This window comes from Nyctibius grandis, chromosome 5 (genome assembly GCF_013368605.1).
Source record: "Nyctibius grandis isolate bNycGra1 chromosome 5, bNycGra1.pri, whole genome shotgun sequence".
Lineage (NCBI taxonomy): Eukaryota > Metazoa > Chordata > Aves > Nyctibiiformes > Nyctibiidae > Nyctibius > Nyctibius grandis.
The window spans coordinates 31,492,198-31,510,372 of NC_090662.1; the positions used below are offsets into that span (position 1 = coordinate 31,492,198).

At 39.7% G+C, this 18,175-nt stretch overlaps 1 protein-coding gene across 2 annotated transcripts in view; it reads left to right on the forward strand.

The window, feature by feature from the left end:
• Window positions 1-17,430, forward strand: part of PPP1R3A (protein phosphatase 1 regulatory subunit 3A) — a 60,469-nt gene extending 43,039 nt beyond the window's left edge. The window contains exons 6-7 of one of the 2 annotated variants that reach the window (XM_068401309.1): window positions 14,911-14,968; window positions 16,308-17,430. In XM_068401309.1, coding sequence (XP_068257410.1) covers window positions 14,911-14,968; window positions 16,308-16,379 — 130 coding nt within the window. In that variant the 3' untranslated portion in view covers window positions 16,380-17,430. The remainder of the gene's footprint in view (window positions 1-14,910; window positions 14,969-16,307) is intronic. The other variant, XM_068401313.1, reaches the window with a different exon arrangement.
• Window positions 17,431-18,175: the final 745 nt, after the last annotated feature.

The following is an 18,175-nucleotide window of genomic DNA, read 5'->3' on the forward strand; positions in this document are numbered from 1 at the left end:
GGTGTTCCCCAGGGCTCAGTTCTGGGGCCGGTGCTGTTCAATATCTTTATAGATGATCTAGACGTAGGGATTGAGTGCACCCTCAGTAAATTTGCAGATGACACCAAGCTGGGTGGGAATGTCGATCTGCTGGAGGGTAGGAAGGCCCTACAGAGGGATCTGGACAGGTTAGATAGATGGGCTGAGACCAACGGCATGAGGTTCAACAAGAACAAGTGCCGGGTCTTACACTTCGGCCACAACAACCCCATGCATCACTACAGGCTGGGGGAAGAGTGGTTAGAAAGCGGCCCAGTGGAAAGAGACCTGGGGGTGCTGACCGACAGGCGGCTAAACATGAGCCAGCAGTGTGCCCAGGTGGCCAAGAAGGCCAATGGCATCCTGGCCTCTATTAAGACTCATGTAGCCAGCTGGTCTAGGGAAGTGATTGTCCCTCTCTACTCGGCACTGGTGAGGCCGCATCTTGAGTACTGTGTTCAGTTCTGGGCCCCGCACTTCCAGAAAGATGTTGAGGTGTTGGAGCGAGTGCAGAGGAGGGAGACCAAGCTGGTGAAGGGTCTGGAGGGTCTGACCTACGAGGAACGGCTGAGGGAGCTGGGGTTGTTTAGCCTGGAGAAGAGGAGGCTCAGAGGTGACCTTATTGCAGTCTACAACTACCTGAAGGGAGGTTGTAGTGAAGTGGGAGTCGGCCTCTTCTCCCGGGCAACTAGCGACAGGACAAGAGGCCATAGCCTCAAGCTTCGCCAGGGGAGGTTCAGGTTGGACATTAGGAAGAATTTCTTTACAGAAAGGGTTATTAGACATTAGAATGGGCTGCCCAGGGAGGTGGTGGAGTCACCATCTCTGGATGTGTTTAAGAAAAGACTGGACATGGCACCTAGTGCCGTGGTCTAGCTGACAGGGTGGTGTCAGAGCAATGGTTGGACTCGATGATCCCACAGGTCTCTTCCAACCTGATTGATTCTGTCATTCTGTGATTCTGTGATTCTGTGATTCTGTGACTTACCTGTGGCCTAGGAGGTGCCCAGCTTCCCTACCCACACAGGAGACCAAGGTAGATGCCTTGCACCCACCCCTTGTCCCAGTTGAGACAAAAAAAAAAAGATTTGCACCCAGACTGGAGAGCTAAGACGTGCTACACAGTCCAGCATTTTGGTTTTAGCCATACAACACTGATCTTTTAAAGCTGAAGTCCTATGGTGACAGAAATAGCAAGGACGGGTCAATTTTGGTGATTGAGAGGAGCAGGTCTCAGGTACCTTGAGGGTTTTGACATCCTGAGAGTTATTCTGGGACTTCTTTTGTTTGACATTCTATTCACACTTTTAGCTCCTTGCAAACCCGCTAATTTTGCAGTCACAAAGTATCACAGGGTAATGATGATCCAGCACTGCTGCTCCAGGCAGATAGTGGATGCCGGCTGAGGTGTCTGATGTCAAATTCTGCAGTTCTCCCCTACTCACAGAGCCCAGCATTTTCTTTGGAAACCACACATACATGAAGGCTCAGTCATGACTGCAGTGCCTCATTTCTTTGCACCTCAGGCTTCAACAGGCCTTTTGATTTTGTGGAATTTCATAAATTCTCTTCTTCCAGGCCGATACTTCTGGCACCAATTTGCTGCAGTCACCTTGGCAAGCCAGAATCTATTTCTGCACTTGAATCCTTCTCTCCTTGAAGCCGTTACAGGGCAATTCAGTCACCTGTCAGCCTTTTAAAAGCACAGTAGCATTAATTCAGCACAAAAGCATATTGGAGAAGTAACAGCTTTCCATATCCGAAATAATGGGCAGCAAGTGCTCAAGGTTGTATTAAAACTCAGATAAAATAGCTGAACTCTTTCTTGGGCACTCTGCTGGCTGCCCAAGAAGGCAGTTGGGTCCAGCTGGGCTTACTGGTTTTGTTCATGTTTCCGGGCCTTCTCTGGTTCCCACAGAGCTAGGAAGGACCTCTGGGCTGTTGTACACTCAACAAAACTTGCCAGACTGGGCAAAGTGCTGGTCCTGAGATGGTTCCTGTGTCCTAATAGTACTTGGCCCGAATGAAAAGTGTCCTTGCAGGGTAAGTAGAAAGTACTGAGGAGCATGAGAAAAGTTAGTGAAGCAACATGGAATCAGTTTCAGGACCTACATGGCCAGAGCAAATAAATGTGGTAGGAGCCACCTTGATTCCAGGAGGATCAGCTGAGTGTTGCTGTGATGTTTCTAAGTGTTTCCAGCTCTGAAAGTGCTTTGCAAGTTTGTATGAGCTCATGTTCCATGGAGCCATCTGGGTTTGTTCATTCCATCTCTGACCCTTATGGAAAGTAGTCAAAACCTTCCCGAACCCGTAAGCCAGAGCTGAGAGGGATGCTTTCCCACACATGGCGGACCTAAACTGTGGCATGAATCTGGGGCATGGACAATTCAGAGCCAAATATCTCAAAACAATGTGTAAAAAACGTAATGTATTGTCTCTTATCTTTTACATCCTGATAGGTCCAAAGGACTTCAAGTATGACTGCTTGGCCTTTTTGTCACCGTCTCCTGTTTGCTAGTTTTAGGTGGCATATCTGTAAGGCAGAATACAATTTAATGTCTCTTTAGGTCTTCACCTAAGTAAATGTATGTGCTTTCTCTTCAGAAAGGTGAGTTTCTGTCACCTTTGAAAATGTTTGCTATCATCCACCTTTGGCTGATGGGCATTTGCCTTTATTTACCTCCTGCTGCTCTTAGAAACTGCAGTAGGTGCTTCTTGTTGTGGCCACTCAGACAGCAATGTTAGAATTTGCAAGCCTCTAAAAGTTCATTTGTAATGCTGTGCTCATGGTGTGTTTAAGTAGTCTTGGATTCTGTAACATAGGTTTCACACATACTCAGGAACATTTCACCCAGGTATCCACGTACTTCAAATGTCTGCTTTAAATTGGAAATACAACTCGTGGTGTGGCTTTGAAGGTAATTCCAGTTTTTATCAAGTCAGACGTTTAGTTTAGCACTGTATTGCTCTCTGTAAGGGAAACCTAATATCATACTGTGTAAACCAAATTCAGATATGGTGGAAAAGTATATCAGTTTTCCCAAGACAAGGAGAAGTACAGTTTCACATGCAATATTTGTACTCTGACTAATTTTCTGCCCATGAAAGAGCGGTGGGTCAAAAGACATATAAAATCACTTGAAGTGGGTAAGTTACAGTTCCCTCGTGATTGTAATATTCTGTGCAGAAACAGCACCTAAATTTCATGGCATAGTGTTAATTATTGTGGTGTTTTTGCATGAAAATTGTGCTGCATTAACCTGAATAAAAATACTGAAAATATCCCTTATTGAATTTCTTGCTCACTGTAACTAGTACCTACTAAAGAACGGAATACCAAAAAATAAAATAGAACCGTATGCTACAGAAAATTGCTTGTCTGAAACCAGTTTACTACTATAAAGTGTATTATTCCAGCAGAGTTTGCGTAGTTGCCATGTCACAGAGTGACACATTTTGGAAAACATCAACCAAGCTGGAGTTTGCATTGTATCTCTAGGGATTTGAGAAAAGGAAAATAAAAGTAGATGTATGGGTTTTTTTTTTCTATTTGATAGGCTTCTTCACATTAGCTGATGGAAGCACTTGGAAGTAAGGGTGAAAAAAACAAAAATTATTATTTGCCAGTAATCTTTAAGGATCTTTGTCTTAATTAGGCTAGTAGAAGCTTTATCATGACATATTTTCTGTATCCAAAAGGCCTTCAGAATATTTAAAGTCATAATGCAACAAAATAAGAAACTGGACCATAAAATATAAATACAGTATGTACAGATGAAACAGTAATATACATAAATAGAGGGGACATAAAATTCGCCATAAAATATTATTAACCCATTTCCAAGGAAAGATTCACAAGAGGTGATTTCATTAGTGAGTTATGGGGGTTTCCACATGAGTGAGGAAATAATGTATAATGGTTGCTCATTACATACCCTATTTATTCACAGGGCATCTTTAGAAAAAGTTTCGTCCCCGATTAGGTTGGGACTAGTGAAAAAATAAAAAAAGAAGACAGACAGAAGATTCCCCAGAACTTCTATTTCCTTGGTTGTATGAGTTCTTTTCACTAACATGAAAGTTTGTCAATGCAAAAGTAAGAAAACAAATCAACAACAACAATCCCTAAACCCAAACTCTTGTCATATTTAACAGATAAATAGAAAGTATGCTGACTTTTGAAGTCATTTCATAAGGACAAAAGCAACATGTCTGCATAATGTCTCTGCAAGCATTCTCAGCACCAAGGTTTCAACTTCAAAGATAGACATTTATGGCAGTAAGACTAGGGTATGAATCTACAGTATTATTACATGGACAAAGCTGAAAAAAACCCCCTATTTTATATGTACTAAGAAATACTTTCCAACCAGCAAAGCCAAATAAATAATTAGATCTATTATTACTTTGGAACTGAAGAACAACATAAAGGTACAGAAATTCCTGGGAAGAGTTGGAAGTTGTGAAAATATCTCACAGCTGTCCTCAAACTCTGCTGAGTAAGGGCTGCTCAGTATCAGTAATACAAATGTTGAGTTCACAAATAACAGGATGTTGTGAGATACTCCATTAGCCTACTGTCATCTGAGTAACACCAAGCATCTGAAGTTCTTTTCCCCCACCTAGGTTTAGTGGGAATATTTACAAAAAAAAAAGGGTAATTTGTTGTTTTTTTTTTTTTTTTTTACATTTCCATTCCATGACATTTTTGTGCCATGAAAAGTGCTAAATGATGCTAATCAAATGTGGAAACTCATATTCTTTTAATAGAATAGAAATAGAATATCAAGAGCTGAACTAGCATTTTTGGTAAAATTCAGAGCAAGAGACTATTCAAGAAATAGCAAGATTCTTTTTGGAAACATACGGTTTTGAACCTTGCTGATGGTCCATGTTTCACTGTTCTAAGAATTTCTAAAAAATATCAGGTACCTTTCTAATATATGCTGGGGCAATTTTTCTCCAAATACAGTTTTCCTTTTACTAATAATATCAGTAAAACAAATATTTTCAAACAATTTTCACTGCATTAATATTTTGTTCTCCCTCAGTGTGAGTTCTAACAAAATCTGCGGTGTTTTGATAATGTTGTTTAAACTTGAAATACAGAGAAACCTTTCATAATAAACCTTACGTTATACCCTCAGCAGACAGGATACAGTTTGGGCTAGCTTGCTCTACTCCTAATGGAGGGAAATGCTTTCTCTGTGTAGTCCCTATTCTCACGTATCTGTATTGAAAATAACAGCAATAAAGATGTGATATGCCCATAATACTCATTAGGTCAGACCTAGAGCAATTCATACTGTGGATTAAACTTCTAGATATTGAAAATTAATCTAAAATTCTGTCACTAAGTAACATTCACAGTAGCATCACAATATTTGTATCTGAAATGTCCCAGCTAGAAGCAATGTGTGATTCACTGCCTGATCCTCATCCTGATAGACAACATGTAGGCCTTTCCGGTCAGTGAAACAGGTAACAGCTACCTGCTTCAGGGAATGTGGCTGGCTGCTTATATTTCACATTTTCCAGGAATGGAAAGAAAATCTTGATGAAGAAATTAATTCCTAAGTGAAAAAAAGTGTGCCTGCTTTCTGCATGCCACCTTATATGAAGTCTGGCACATTTTTTAAATTTTAGTGACATTTTCTGCGATACAGCATGTACTACAGGGAAAGTAACAGCCTTTTTCATATATAATCGATACTGTACCAACCCGGCTCAAAGACAAGTCAGACTAACAATACTTTGAGATAGCTGGCACATTATGCATTCTGGAAATTCTAATTTTATGTAAATTTGGCAAATGTATGCATGTGCCAGAGTTGCTCTTTGTTCATGCACTGCTTTAGCATGTCTAAGTAGGAGAGGCTGCTGTACAACATGGGTTGCAAAACAGCAGACGGGGGTGATTTGGTCTCCGAGGAACTCTAATTTCCTCTGAAAAAGTACTCAGGTTTGTTATTTTATTGCTATGGGGAAATATATATTTTAAAATATCTTAACAGTTAGTGCTTGTCTGGTTGGAAAATATCTCAGAGTACCTTTAAGAAATAGTTCTGTGTGGACACTAATTCCTCTGTAGGAGTCCACTGTGAAAATGGATTAAGTTAAACAGGAAAAAAAAACCCCAAATCTTAGTGTTGAAGAACATCTACATAGAGACTTAGAGCACAGCAGTTATTGTGCTTGAAATTCATGCTCTGACATATTTTGTTGTAACTTCCCCACACAGACAGACCCACACTTTATGAAATGCAACTATTTCTTTCTGCATTTACTGATAAAATTCTACACTGAAGACTGATTAGGGGTGACAAAACTTTGCAGTCAAAGATTGAATAGTGCACCCCTGAAATACTCATTTTATGCAGATTTAGAAAATAAATACATTTACAATGGTTTCCTCTTTGTTCTGCCACTGTTCTGGCATGTCAGATTACTGGTAGATGCCACGCAGCAGGAGCTAGGAAATTCTGTCTGAAAAAGAGATGAGGTTTAGAATCATTTTAGTCCCTGTCAAGACCAGAGTTCCCAAGTAAAGGGACACATTTAATACTGTTGTAATCAGGATATTTTAAACATTTAAAGGGTTCATGTTTGTGTTGTCAGATTATTTGCTGAAGTTTCATACCCAAGCAACCGTGTGCGTGTGGCAAGGGCATAGGAAGAAAGGAAGCTTGTATTTACTGTGCTCTTTTACATTACTTCAGCCTCAAAAAGATTTACGGCTAACACAACTTTGATGTAGAATGTCAAATTGTTATTCCTGAAATCCTCATTTAGGTTATCATCACCTTTCAGATATAAAATGCAAAGGTGGCTCTAAGTCTTGTTGGCAGTAGGATGATCCACCAGTCATCTGAGTTTGTGCAAAAGTTCCCACTGATTTTAACTGTACAGAATCAGGATACTTAGGACAAATTTTTGGTGTTTTCAAAAAGTGTGGTTAGTTTACGGTGTCTACAACCTATGGCTTTTCTAGAATGCCAAGATATATTTGCCTATAGAAATACTATGTTCAGCTGAAAATCCATGATTTGTCTGTATTCAACTTGGATCTTTCGAACGTATAATTAGGTAGCAAGAATCTGTTGCCTTTCTTTGAAAAGTACGGGTTGCAGTGAAAAAAACATGCTGAAATATTGTCTATGGAGCGATCACAAAATTCTCTATAGTGATGAACCTTTAGTGATTAGCAGGCTGGCATGAGTTTACAGAGTTTCCCCACTAAGCATTTATTGGACTTTCGAGTTTGAAACTGTGTTTTCACTTGAATACTTTTTAGCTCAATTTGCTCAGGGCAGCCTTCTAGGATTGGCCTTTTCCTTGGCATCTGGCTTACATCTAGGCCTAGAATGTCTACAGGGCACATCATCTTCAAAGCAAAACCCAAATATACAAGTGGACGAGGACCCAGGAACAGGCCTGCTAAGTTTCACTGGTGACAAAAGCATTTCTTCCTCAGCATAACCCTTTCATGTAGGTTTAAGTAGATATGTTTTAAGAAAATTCATTTTACTTTGCAGACCTCTAGGAACACACATACGGAGTCAGCTACAACATTTCAAACAAGCCACCGCATTTCAAAAGAGAGTATTGTGCTTAACAACTGTGGAAGTATACGGGACCATTTTTATCTTTCTTTTTATGCACGAACATGTATTAGCAGGACCGTGATCTTGGATCTTACATTCTGGTGGATACAATGATCTAACTAACCTTATTCGGTTCAACTATGAAGAAATAAGTAGCATACATTGGATCAGAGAGACAGAGTTTCAACTTGCAGGCTGGGATATGGAAGTCTCTTAATTTTTAGTTTTCATTGAAGAGGATTCTGTTTCATCTTATCTGTCGCTCCTTATAAATCATATCACAAATTTGAAATCTGAAGCTTGCTGTTGTTGGCATTTGAGTCTAATGTCAAAATGCTTTTGCTGCTTTACCTGTGAAGTAGACAATCTATATTGAATGTCCTTGAAATAGTCATTTTAGTGGACTCTGACCTTTTCAATGCAGAGCAATCTGGGTTCAGAAGCACAGATAAACCAAATATTGTTAACATTCACTAGCACACTTTCTCACCCATGAAGTGAGAGTTACAAATATTAGCTATTAAACTAACAGTGGGAGAAAAATGGAATAGCCTGACTGCCCTTTCACAATCCAGCAGTCTTAGACCCAAAAAGAAAGAGGTGCAGAAGCTTTACTTGTCCAGGGGCAGCACCAGCAACTCCTATGTCTGCCCCGTAAGGAAAAGCACAATCTATCCCGTGACTGCTTTGCTAATTACATCTTCCATGATGCTTATAACACTAGTTTAACATAGTCAATAAATTACATTTTCGTATTTTCACAGTTGAGATGTTCTTGGATCCAGTCTTGGGTCCAAACTTGTTAAGTTTACCAGTGTATGACTTCACAGTGTAGCTTTGCATAACTAAGCATTTTCAACAAGTTCAATGGAGCTGTGTTTCACATTAATTCAGGAACGTGCATGATCCAAATAGGCCCTGGAGAGCATGACAACTGACTCTCCAGAATATGCAGATTATATTAAAATCCAAAATATATCCTTGTCACGGTTTAAAGCTGGGCCAGCTATTAACCAGGTGGCAGATGCTCTCTGTTAACCCTCTCCCCCCCCGCTAAGGGAAAGGGAAAAGGGAGAGAGACTTATGGGTTGAAAAGTTAAAACAGTTTTAATAAACTATAATAATGAAAAAGAGTATAATAACAATAATAATAGAAATAATCAAATATATACAAATATATACAAATATATACAAATATATACAAATATATACAAAGCCAAGACTGAGAGCTTGGAAATCCTCCTCAGGCAGAGTTGCTCCCCCAGCACAGGCAGAGGGGAAAATGCAGTACCTCCCCCCAGCACGGGCAGAGGACAAAATGCAATAGCTCTCCCTGCCATCACACCTGCAGGCTTTTAACTGGAAAATTGGCAAAGCTGGTACCAATCAGTGGGAGACAGGAGGGCCCCTCCCTCCTGGGCCCCACCTCCAGGAGGCAGTGGGTTAGTGATAAATAGGAAAGTGAGAATGACGTGTGTGGGATGGAATACCTCGTTGGTCAATCTTGGGTCACCTGCCCTGTCTGCTCCCCCCTGCAGCTGCGACCCCCCTTTGGCTCTTCACTCGTAAGCAGTGAGGAATTTAGCAGTGACCTTGGTTTCTCTAAGACTAATTGGCCTGGTTTGGGCCAAACCAGGACAATCCTAGAACACAGATACAAGCTAAGAAGCGATGTAAGTATACATAAATAATCTCATTTTAATAAAACATTCAGTTCCGCTCAAAGTAATAATAAATATTTCCATAGTGGAATAGTGAATATAAAATAATTATAATTTTATCTCACCACTTATACATATTTACATCTTGTATTAGTCATACATTCTTTTTTTCTTTTGCGTTTTCTTTTTCTGATGTATTAGAATTACATTCTAGCACTTCTTTCAGGCTACTTCTACAGCTCGCCTCTTTCCTTGATCCACTTATGAGGGGTGTATCCTTCACTAACAAAACTTGATGCAGTTTTGTCTTTGATATTTCAGCTCTTGTAGCCTTGTCCAGCCTCAAAGATTCACAAAATCACTGCATGTCCTATTGATGCAGCAAAAGATACAATTTTAAAAAAATGAGTGCATTTAAAATTGTAGTATATATTAGGGCTCAGCTGAGGTTTTAGGCTGCGTTTGCACACTTAAAAACTCAGATTCTGAGGAGATGGACTGTGCGAGAGTTTTTTCATCCAGCACCAAAACATGCTGTGTTCAAGCTCTGCTTGTCTTCTCAGACAAAAATTGCAAAGAGAGGATGATGGGGGTGTGTGGGTGTAATTGTATAATTAGGCACATACTGCTGTATTTTAGCACATACTGTCTCCTGCTGGGAATAATTACTGGTAAAAGTAATGCAGGTGTGTGTTCATCCTTCCACTTACCATTCAAAAAGGTAGGCTGGTAAGGCCTCCTTTGCCTATCCCTGTCAGACAAAGGTATGGCCTCTCTGACCCATCCCTTGATCACCGCGATGACAAGAAGGCAAGAATTTCCATTTGTTGAGGATTTCACCCCATCAGATGGGACTGCTGTACGCAGGATGCAGCTGAAGGCACTGCAGAGGCTCCCACAGGAGGGGAATGGCATAGTTTGACCTTTCCACGGGATGGGCTGCCATGTGCCCATCAGCATGTCTGATGTCCAGATTGGTTCCCCTAGGGAAAATCTTTTGGTGTTAGTGATTGCCTGCTGGCTGTCCCATAGAACCCCCACAGAGCTTCAGAAACGTTTCATTTTTCCAGAAGATGTCAAATGGAAAGGAGTACTCTCTGCAACAATTCCCTGTTTTATTGCAGAAATGAGAGATGAACATTTATATGCCCCTCTGTTTCTTCCCAGAAGTCAAAACCTTCCCTCCCCACTGCAATGCAGAGCAGCAGGTGATCGGTAGAAAGCAATGGCCTAGGACGTGAGGGCAGCCTGGCTGCCATGGCCTGGGGTCTGAGAAACATAATGGGACTTCTGGCCTGGCCATGACTCCGTGCCTGTCCCTGCTCTTGCCCATCTCCAGGTCACTGGAACTTCCTGGCCAATGGGCTCCGAGGTTATTTCAGTGCCAACGCTTTCAGCAGCTGCACAGCAGTGCAGTCCTTTGGTGAACAGCAGGACTGGTGTCATTAATACAAAGCTGACACTGGTGAGAGTCAGAGGTTTTGTTTGCTTAGAAGATACAGTGTTTTTTTTGGGTGCGTCTGGCTATTCAGTTTAAAGTAGTTCTTTTGGTGCAGCTTTGCTAGACTTCATAAATTTGTTTATGCTCCTCTTCTTCCTCTTTAAAATTTGACTTGTTATCTCTATGCACGTGAGGTAAATTCTTGCCATTCATTTCTACCTGGCAGTGAAGACAGAAGAAGTTTCAGGGACCGAAGACTTATACATCCTTCATCAACAAATTTTCTATTTTGAAGACTGAATTTCTGACATTCATGTGGCATTTTCTATAAAACTTAGCAATGCATCAAATACAATGACTGTCTGGTGAAGGTCTTAACAAAAATATGTACATCCTGAAAATTATGCAGCCTGTGTGTGACTTTCGGTAACCAAGAATAATTTTTGTTAGCTGCATTTTATGTTGATGTTCCTCTGTTTGTTAATTACCAGTTTGTTTTATCTTTCTCAGCAGCTGTTTGTCTTCCCTTTTAGAGGGTAGACTATCGCAGACTCAATGTGTTACCAAATATTTGTTTTTCTTGGAACCTCAGAACTGAGTGTTTTGGATAAGAAAATTTTTCACTGTGAACCCACTTTTCAGATTCTTTTTTAACACATTGTGTAGATAATATTAATAAAGCTATAAAATATTGTGTGGGTAGGAATATCCAGTATTATTTGTTCCCTTATTTAAAAATATAGTAACAAATGGGAAATTATCCATTGCACGTAGAGATTGTTTTACAATGCTACCCAGGGCACATGTTGGCACAGTATAGGGACTTTACCTGAGTCCATTCTTAGAGGAGACACATGCTTTTTTGTTGCTCATTAGTAACTTCAACAATATAGACTATAATGAAATGGGAATTGTAGGAGAGAAATTAGTCTAACTAAGAGCAAACTTCTGGGACATTTAGATTTTAGTGTGTTATTTTCTTTGTCCTTGATGCCTCATCTCTAATGTTTCTTTACCATTTCCCTTTTAAAATTATTAATTTTCTGTTAAAACAGAAAAAAACCAACAATACAAGGGAACAAAAAATGAAATTAAAATGAAAATAGGAGAAAAATTCAAATTAAGTACCATATATGTGTCTGTGGAAACTGGATGCTCTATAAGACTCTACCATAGGGCAAGTCAATATATTAGACAAAATCTCCACTCAAAACCCATTGATGTTCTTTAACTAAAACTCCTCTTAAGAGTTTTTTCCTTTCTCTAAAATATTAAGGACTTATACAAAGGATTTCAGCATCCACCAGGTTCACAGGAGAAACTTGAACCATAGATAACTGCTTAGCAGGATGGACAGCTTCACTATGGTGTCCTTAACTTACTGGTTCTTATCCACCTTACCTTCAGCTCATGTTGTAAAAAATGTGTGAGAAAGAAGTGTTATTTTACAAACCAAAAATCTAAGAAATTCACAAAAAGGTGGTCTTTGTGGAACACAGGGCACATCCATGTGGATGGTGAGACCAGACTGAGCTCCTGACCCTGCTCCAAGCTGCTGGAATGGGGCCAGATTCAGGCTGGAAGCTGTACATCCATGCAAAGGTGACATTGTCTCCATGCTAATATTCTGAAAGGGAGGTTATATTGGTGTGCACACTTTTGTTATGTTTTATGTTCTCCTGGAGTTGTCTCCTTCCAGGAGAAAATGTGAAGTTTCACTGTAAAATACCCTAGACCCTGGTGCTTGAGGTATCTTCCTTGAAAGTAGGAGATGTGAGTTCAAGTTTCTTCATTGACTGGGGAAGATCTGCATGTTTGGTGCCTGAGGAACCTCACTGGTGAAAGTGAAGGATATTCATGATACCTCTGAAACATAATCCCATGCCCCTGCATCCCAACTATCTGTCTTGCTTGGGCATGAGTTTTGTTCTAACAGAATTGGGTACTTTGGGTTCTAAATCTTATGGTGACTTTTATACACAGCTATCCTATATTTCTGCAATCTGTAGACATGGTACCTCATCTATGACTTTCACCCTCCCTGGACTGGTCCCTAACGTACAATACAGATCTATTCCAGGGGTCCTTACATGCCTACAAAATTAAACGTTAACAGAGTTGGAGTTTTGAGGATGTAAGTTTGAATTTAGGGTATAAAATTTGAATTCACCACAATGGACATCTCTATTCTTTTCTGGTAATAACAAGCTGAAATAACTCTAATATATTACACTCAGGCATAAGGGTTTTAGGGAAACTTAGCTATATTTTTGGTTAATAGAGAAAAATTATATTATTTCCTTGCATAAACAAAACTTATTTCTTATTCATTAATTTTAAAATATATTGAGCAAAAGGAATATACTTCACTGGACTTGAAAGTCATTGTAAGGAAAAACAGGCTGTGGAAAGCAAGAAATGCATGCATTACCATTTAGTGAAATAAAAATGTTCAGAGGATTTTCAAAGGTACAGTCAGAAGCTTGATACTTAGCTGTCACTTGTGGCTTTGAAGTCCTTCCCTTGTGATGAACAGTTGTCTGCAGGACAGCCAAAGGACCGGGTCTCTCTCCACTCTAATGAGCATGGTGGGACCACATGCCTGGGGTTTAGGCAGAGGACAGGAGAGACAGCAAGAGGTGAGTCACTTCTCATCCCAACTCCCTAACTTCTTTATTTTTATAACAAACATTTTTCAAGTGAAAATGTCCATGTGAGAAAGCCATCACAAGCAGTGATGTAACAACAGGAGCGTTCACACTCTGCTGTCCTGCTCGGCTTCCCCTGTTGCAGTCAAAGCTTAAAGAAAGAATGTGCTTTTTTACAACTGTTCTGAACCTACAGCTTTTTGAAGAAAAAATTGCTGACATAAAATAACAGAAAAAAGATGTTAGCTTTGGAGTAGTTTCCTTTCAATTTAACCGAGACAGGAGAGCATGAAAAATGAGCAGTTAGTTGTAGGAGAGATATCACTCCAATGCCACTCTCTTGTTGCTCTTACTGAAAAAAAGATTTTCATCAAGAAATGCATGTGATATTTAGCCTTTCACTGCAACACCTCTCAAATGTAATGTTACCCTACACAATAACAAGTCTGTTTTCCTAAGAACTGTATTGGTTAGTACAATGACATCTATGTAATTAAATATGCAGATGGATGTTTTAAATTAAGTTTTAAAACATTTTGAGTTGCAGTACTTAAACCAAATTCACTATGAAAACAATATCAAACCATCTCTACAAGATAATTATTCTGATATTGAAACAATACGTGCCGTATTTTTTGTGTCTCACTCTTAATACAACAAGCAGCAGTGGCAACGTTAGGGCGCACATTACACTAGTTTTCTTCCCATGCCATGTATATGGCAGAGGTTGATGATATCTGGAAACTGTTGACATTGTTGGAAAATACTCTTAACTTTGCTTTCAGGTTTGTGATTATTTTAGCCATTGGTAACAGAAATAAATCATGTTATTTGAATCAGTTTGTTATATTTAAGCATAGGCCAATAATGGTTCACAGAAGTGTTGAATGGCTCTCAGAGCAACTGGAGGTTTCTTATGGGTTTGGATAAGCATATGTTTATATAAACCATCTAAATTATCCAAACCTCTTTGTTATGCATATTAGGATAGAGACTGTAAAATTATGGTTTTCCATGGAGTAATGTACCACTTCTGCTTTTTTTCAGAGATGAATAGAAAAGACACACTATGCTGTGTGATCTGGTGGGTTAAAAAGCAACACTATTATTTACCCTAAAAGATTTCAGCCTACACTTATTTTGTGGGTGAGCAGTTATTTCAAGCCAGTCTTTTCAGTCATCTCTTAAACTCAATACATACAGAAGTAGTCACTGGATTTAAAATTCATTTAAAACGAATGTTTATATCACAGAAAAATAAGTATTTGTGTACCTAAGGATATGAGACCTTGTAAGAATGTAATCCTTCCAGATGCTACCAGTTCTAATTATGTTTTTTAAGGAAAGTCAGCTATGCTTGACCAAGTCTGGAGTCTTAATTAAGCCAAATAAACCAGCAGTGAACCCAGTGCTTTTTGGCTCATACTGAGCTGTCTGATTTAGGTCCTGCAGGGTGCAGTGCTACCTTGCTTGGTGAGCTGAATAATTATTTATATCTTGGTGAACACTAATATCACCCCTTATCTAACTTTACACAGGCTGTCAAGTTTGCAGTTCCTGAAGAGATCATTCAGCTGGACAATGTTGTCCCATACGGTGGGTCAGGGTCCAGATGCCCTTTTCTCATTCTGTGGGGATGGCTTGAAAGTGCTGGAACAATGGTTTTACACCACATTAATTTTAAAATCCCTAATCTAATGTCTCCAGGGGGGACTATAATTCTATGCAACAGGCATAAAACAAAGAGATAAATGTTAAAGTTCCTAATGAAAATGGAGGCATCAAGGACCTACTGAGGGTCTCTGTATTTATTTTCAGGCTAGTGATTCACGCTTCTTAGGTAAATTATTTTTTAAAAAGCATGTTTCTTAGAACAGTACAGTACAAATAATGTATGTAGCATGGTGCTAAGGTTTGTCAAGTTGCTAAATTGAGCCCACATTGATTCCACATTAATCAAGTTTATATAATTTAGTGATGCTGTACAGAAGGCCTTTATGAAAGAGTATTTATACCTAAGGTATGCACTGAGGCACTGAGGCGTGAGGCGGAATTTATGCCATTTAGATTCACATACTCCTACAGATATAGTCTAGAGAGTCTTATTTTGACTTAGAATGTGAAATTATCAAAGATTAAGGAAATTGTCTGAAGTCTCAATTCATAAAATACTCGTGACTTTTGTCTACAACTCCACAGTCATTTCAGGGTACAGGAACAGTGCATATTTCTATTTCATGTTGGAAGCATGCACAACTCCAATAAACAATCTGGATGAGAATAAAATCGTTATTTTAATAATAACAATGAGCTTTAACAGATGGGAAAGTGGATATTGAACTCCATAACAAACATGGCGTTACCATCATTTTTCCAATTTGCCAAAATACTCTTGAATTCCTGCTCCTGTTCTCCATCATCCTCATAGCACTTCCAGCATGGTGTGGTCTTCAGGTTTTATAAGCAACCTCTCTTCTATCATCCAGGTCGTTAATAAAAATACTAAAAAGCAACAGAACAAGACAGACCCCTGTGCCAGTCTACTCCATGCATCCTTCCAGTCCTGACAGATAACCACTAATAAGTACTCTCTGAGTATAGATTTTTCACTCATCGCATAGTAGTTTCATGAAAGCTATGTCTTCTATCTTTCTTTTAAGATTATTATGTGAAGCAAGTTTCAAAAAGCCATGCTAAAGTCAAAATATACGACATCCACTGTTCTCTGTTATAATCTGTTATTTTATACTGCCATACAGGGCAATTAGGATGGTTTGGCAAATCCATACTGGTTGTTACTGATCTTAACTATTTTTAACTATTTATTTGTCACCTGCTTGCTTATTTATGCCTACAATTTTTTTGGTCCCTGAAGGAAAATGGCCTGTTTGTAACTAATTTTCTAATTCTACAACTTCTTTTCCCTCCTTTTCAGAGATGGTCTCTACAGCTGTATTCTTGTAGTCTTCTGGGACTTCCCTTGGGCTCCAGAAATTTCTGGAAATAACAGCTCTACTATTGCTTCATCTGGATGTCTCAAGTGCCTGAATTGTATTTGGCTCAGCTGATTGGAAAATATTGAATTTATCCACATATTCACTAACTTCACCTATTGTGGGAGTAAATGCAATGCTGCCCTAGCTTGCAGCTCTGTCCCGCTTATGGCATTTACTGTCCTCATAACAGAGGTGTCAAAAGGGAATGTTTGCTTGCACTTTGGACAGTTCTGCATGTGGTCCAGTGTATTAGTTTAAATCATAAATGAGGGTAAGCCTGTGCTGCTAGTCTGGACTGTGAACTGCAGCGGCCGGGTTTAAGAGTGCATATCTGTATTTTTCTTCACTAGCATGGGGTGGTAACTTTCGGCAAAAGAGCAGGCAAGCGGTTTGGGGAAGATACAAATGTAGCTGATGCAGCTTCTGGCTTCAGAGCGTGGGGCAGAATCCCACGAAGCTGAATTGCAGGATCCAAGTGGCCAGGTGATCTGTGGGCCAGCCTTTCCCACATACCAACACCAGAGCCCTTGGGAAATGCACTTACATCATCATCACTTCTTCTGTTGAAAACCCTACACAGGATGTGGCAAGAAAAAGAACTTTTTTTCCCATGGTATTCTTCCTGTATCGTGGTATTTGGAGTCTCTGCAGGCACACTCGTGTTGGTTAGCCAGCAGAATTATAGAGGCTGAAGTTGTTGGTGTGGATCTGCCCCAGGCTCTGCCCCAGATCTGCAGGCTGAAAACTGATGCTTGAACTAGGAAGTCCAAATTCAGGAGACTTGGAGTCTCTGTGTTGGGAACAAGGGCAAGTCACATTGCCCTTTTGAACCTCAGTTCACCAACTATAAATTAAAGGTGCTTATACTGCTCCTCCTTTTAATGTGTCTAAGATGTACAGGCACAGATTATCACATAAAACAAGTCTGTGCAGGCTATTTGGCTAGAAGCTTATTTTGCTGTTCTGTTGGATCTATATCTTGTGTCATTGCTTGAGTGATTATATTGTATTTTTATCTTGGTTTAACATTCAGAAGTCCTGAGCCTGGCCTTTCTTTATAAGCAAGAAATTTAAATAAATTTATATCATAAACCTGTTTTTAAAAAATATAAATCTCCATACCTTGCACCTGTGATGCTGTCACAGTTTCTTGAGCATAGCATATATGTATGCTAGTCTGAAAATTGTTAGTTGAGCATAAATGGTGAACTAGCAAGAAAAATCAAACATCATCTGAAAAAAAATCTTAATTTGAGAATTAAAAGCAAAACACTTCATTCCTGAAAGACCACTCCTCCTTGAATATTTGGTGCCACTGAACTTTGTAGCTCTCAAGTGTCGGAACAGAGTAAAAAGATGACTGGGGTCCTTTCATCCTCACAACAGTAGAAATGGTGAAGCTTTGTATGGAACAATTACGTACTCATCAGACACATGAGAGAAGGATCTTTGGTGAACGCACGGCTCCCCACCAAAGCCCAGCCACAGCATGCCCGGGAGCACATCCACACAAGTTGAGCAAGGGTGATGCTCTTATCTTAGGGCTGTAGCACAAAGCCTGGTCCCCTGGTTATCTTTGTCCCCAGTGGGTGTGTGCAACAGGGATGTCTCCACTGCTCAACGCAGCTATGTGCATATTGATGCCCCAATTAAAAAAAAAAGCCTCTGAGGCCCAAAGGGACCAAAGAGACCATGCTGATTAGTCAGGCTAACAGCTAAAGTCTAGGCTTAACATATCTCCCCCCAAAATTCCTCCATGAAGCCCACAGTTGTTCATTATCTGCGCATCCTTTTGTGCATTTTAATG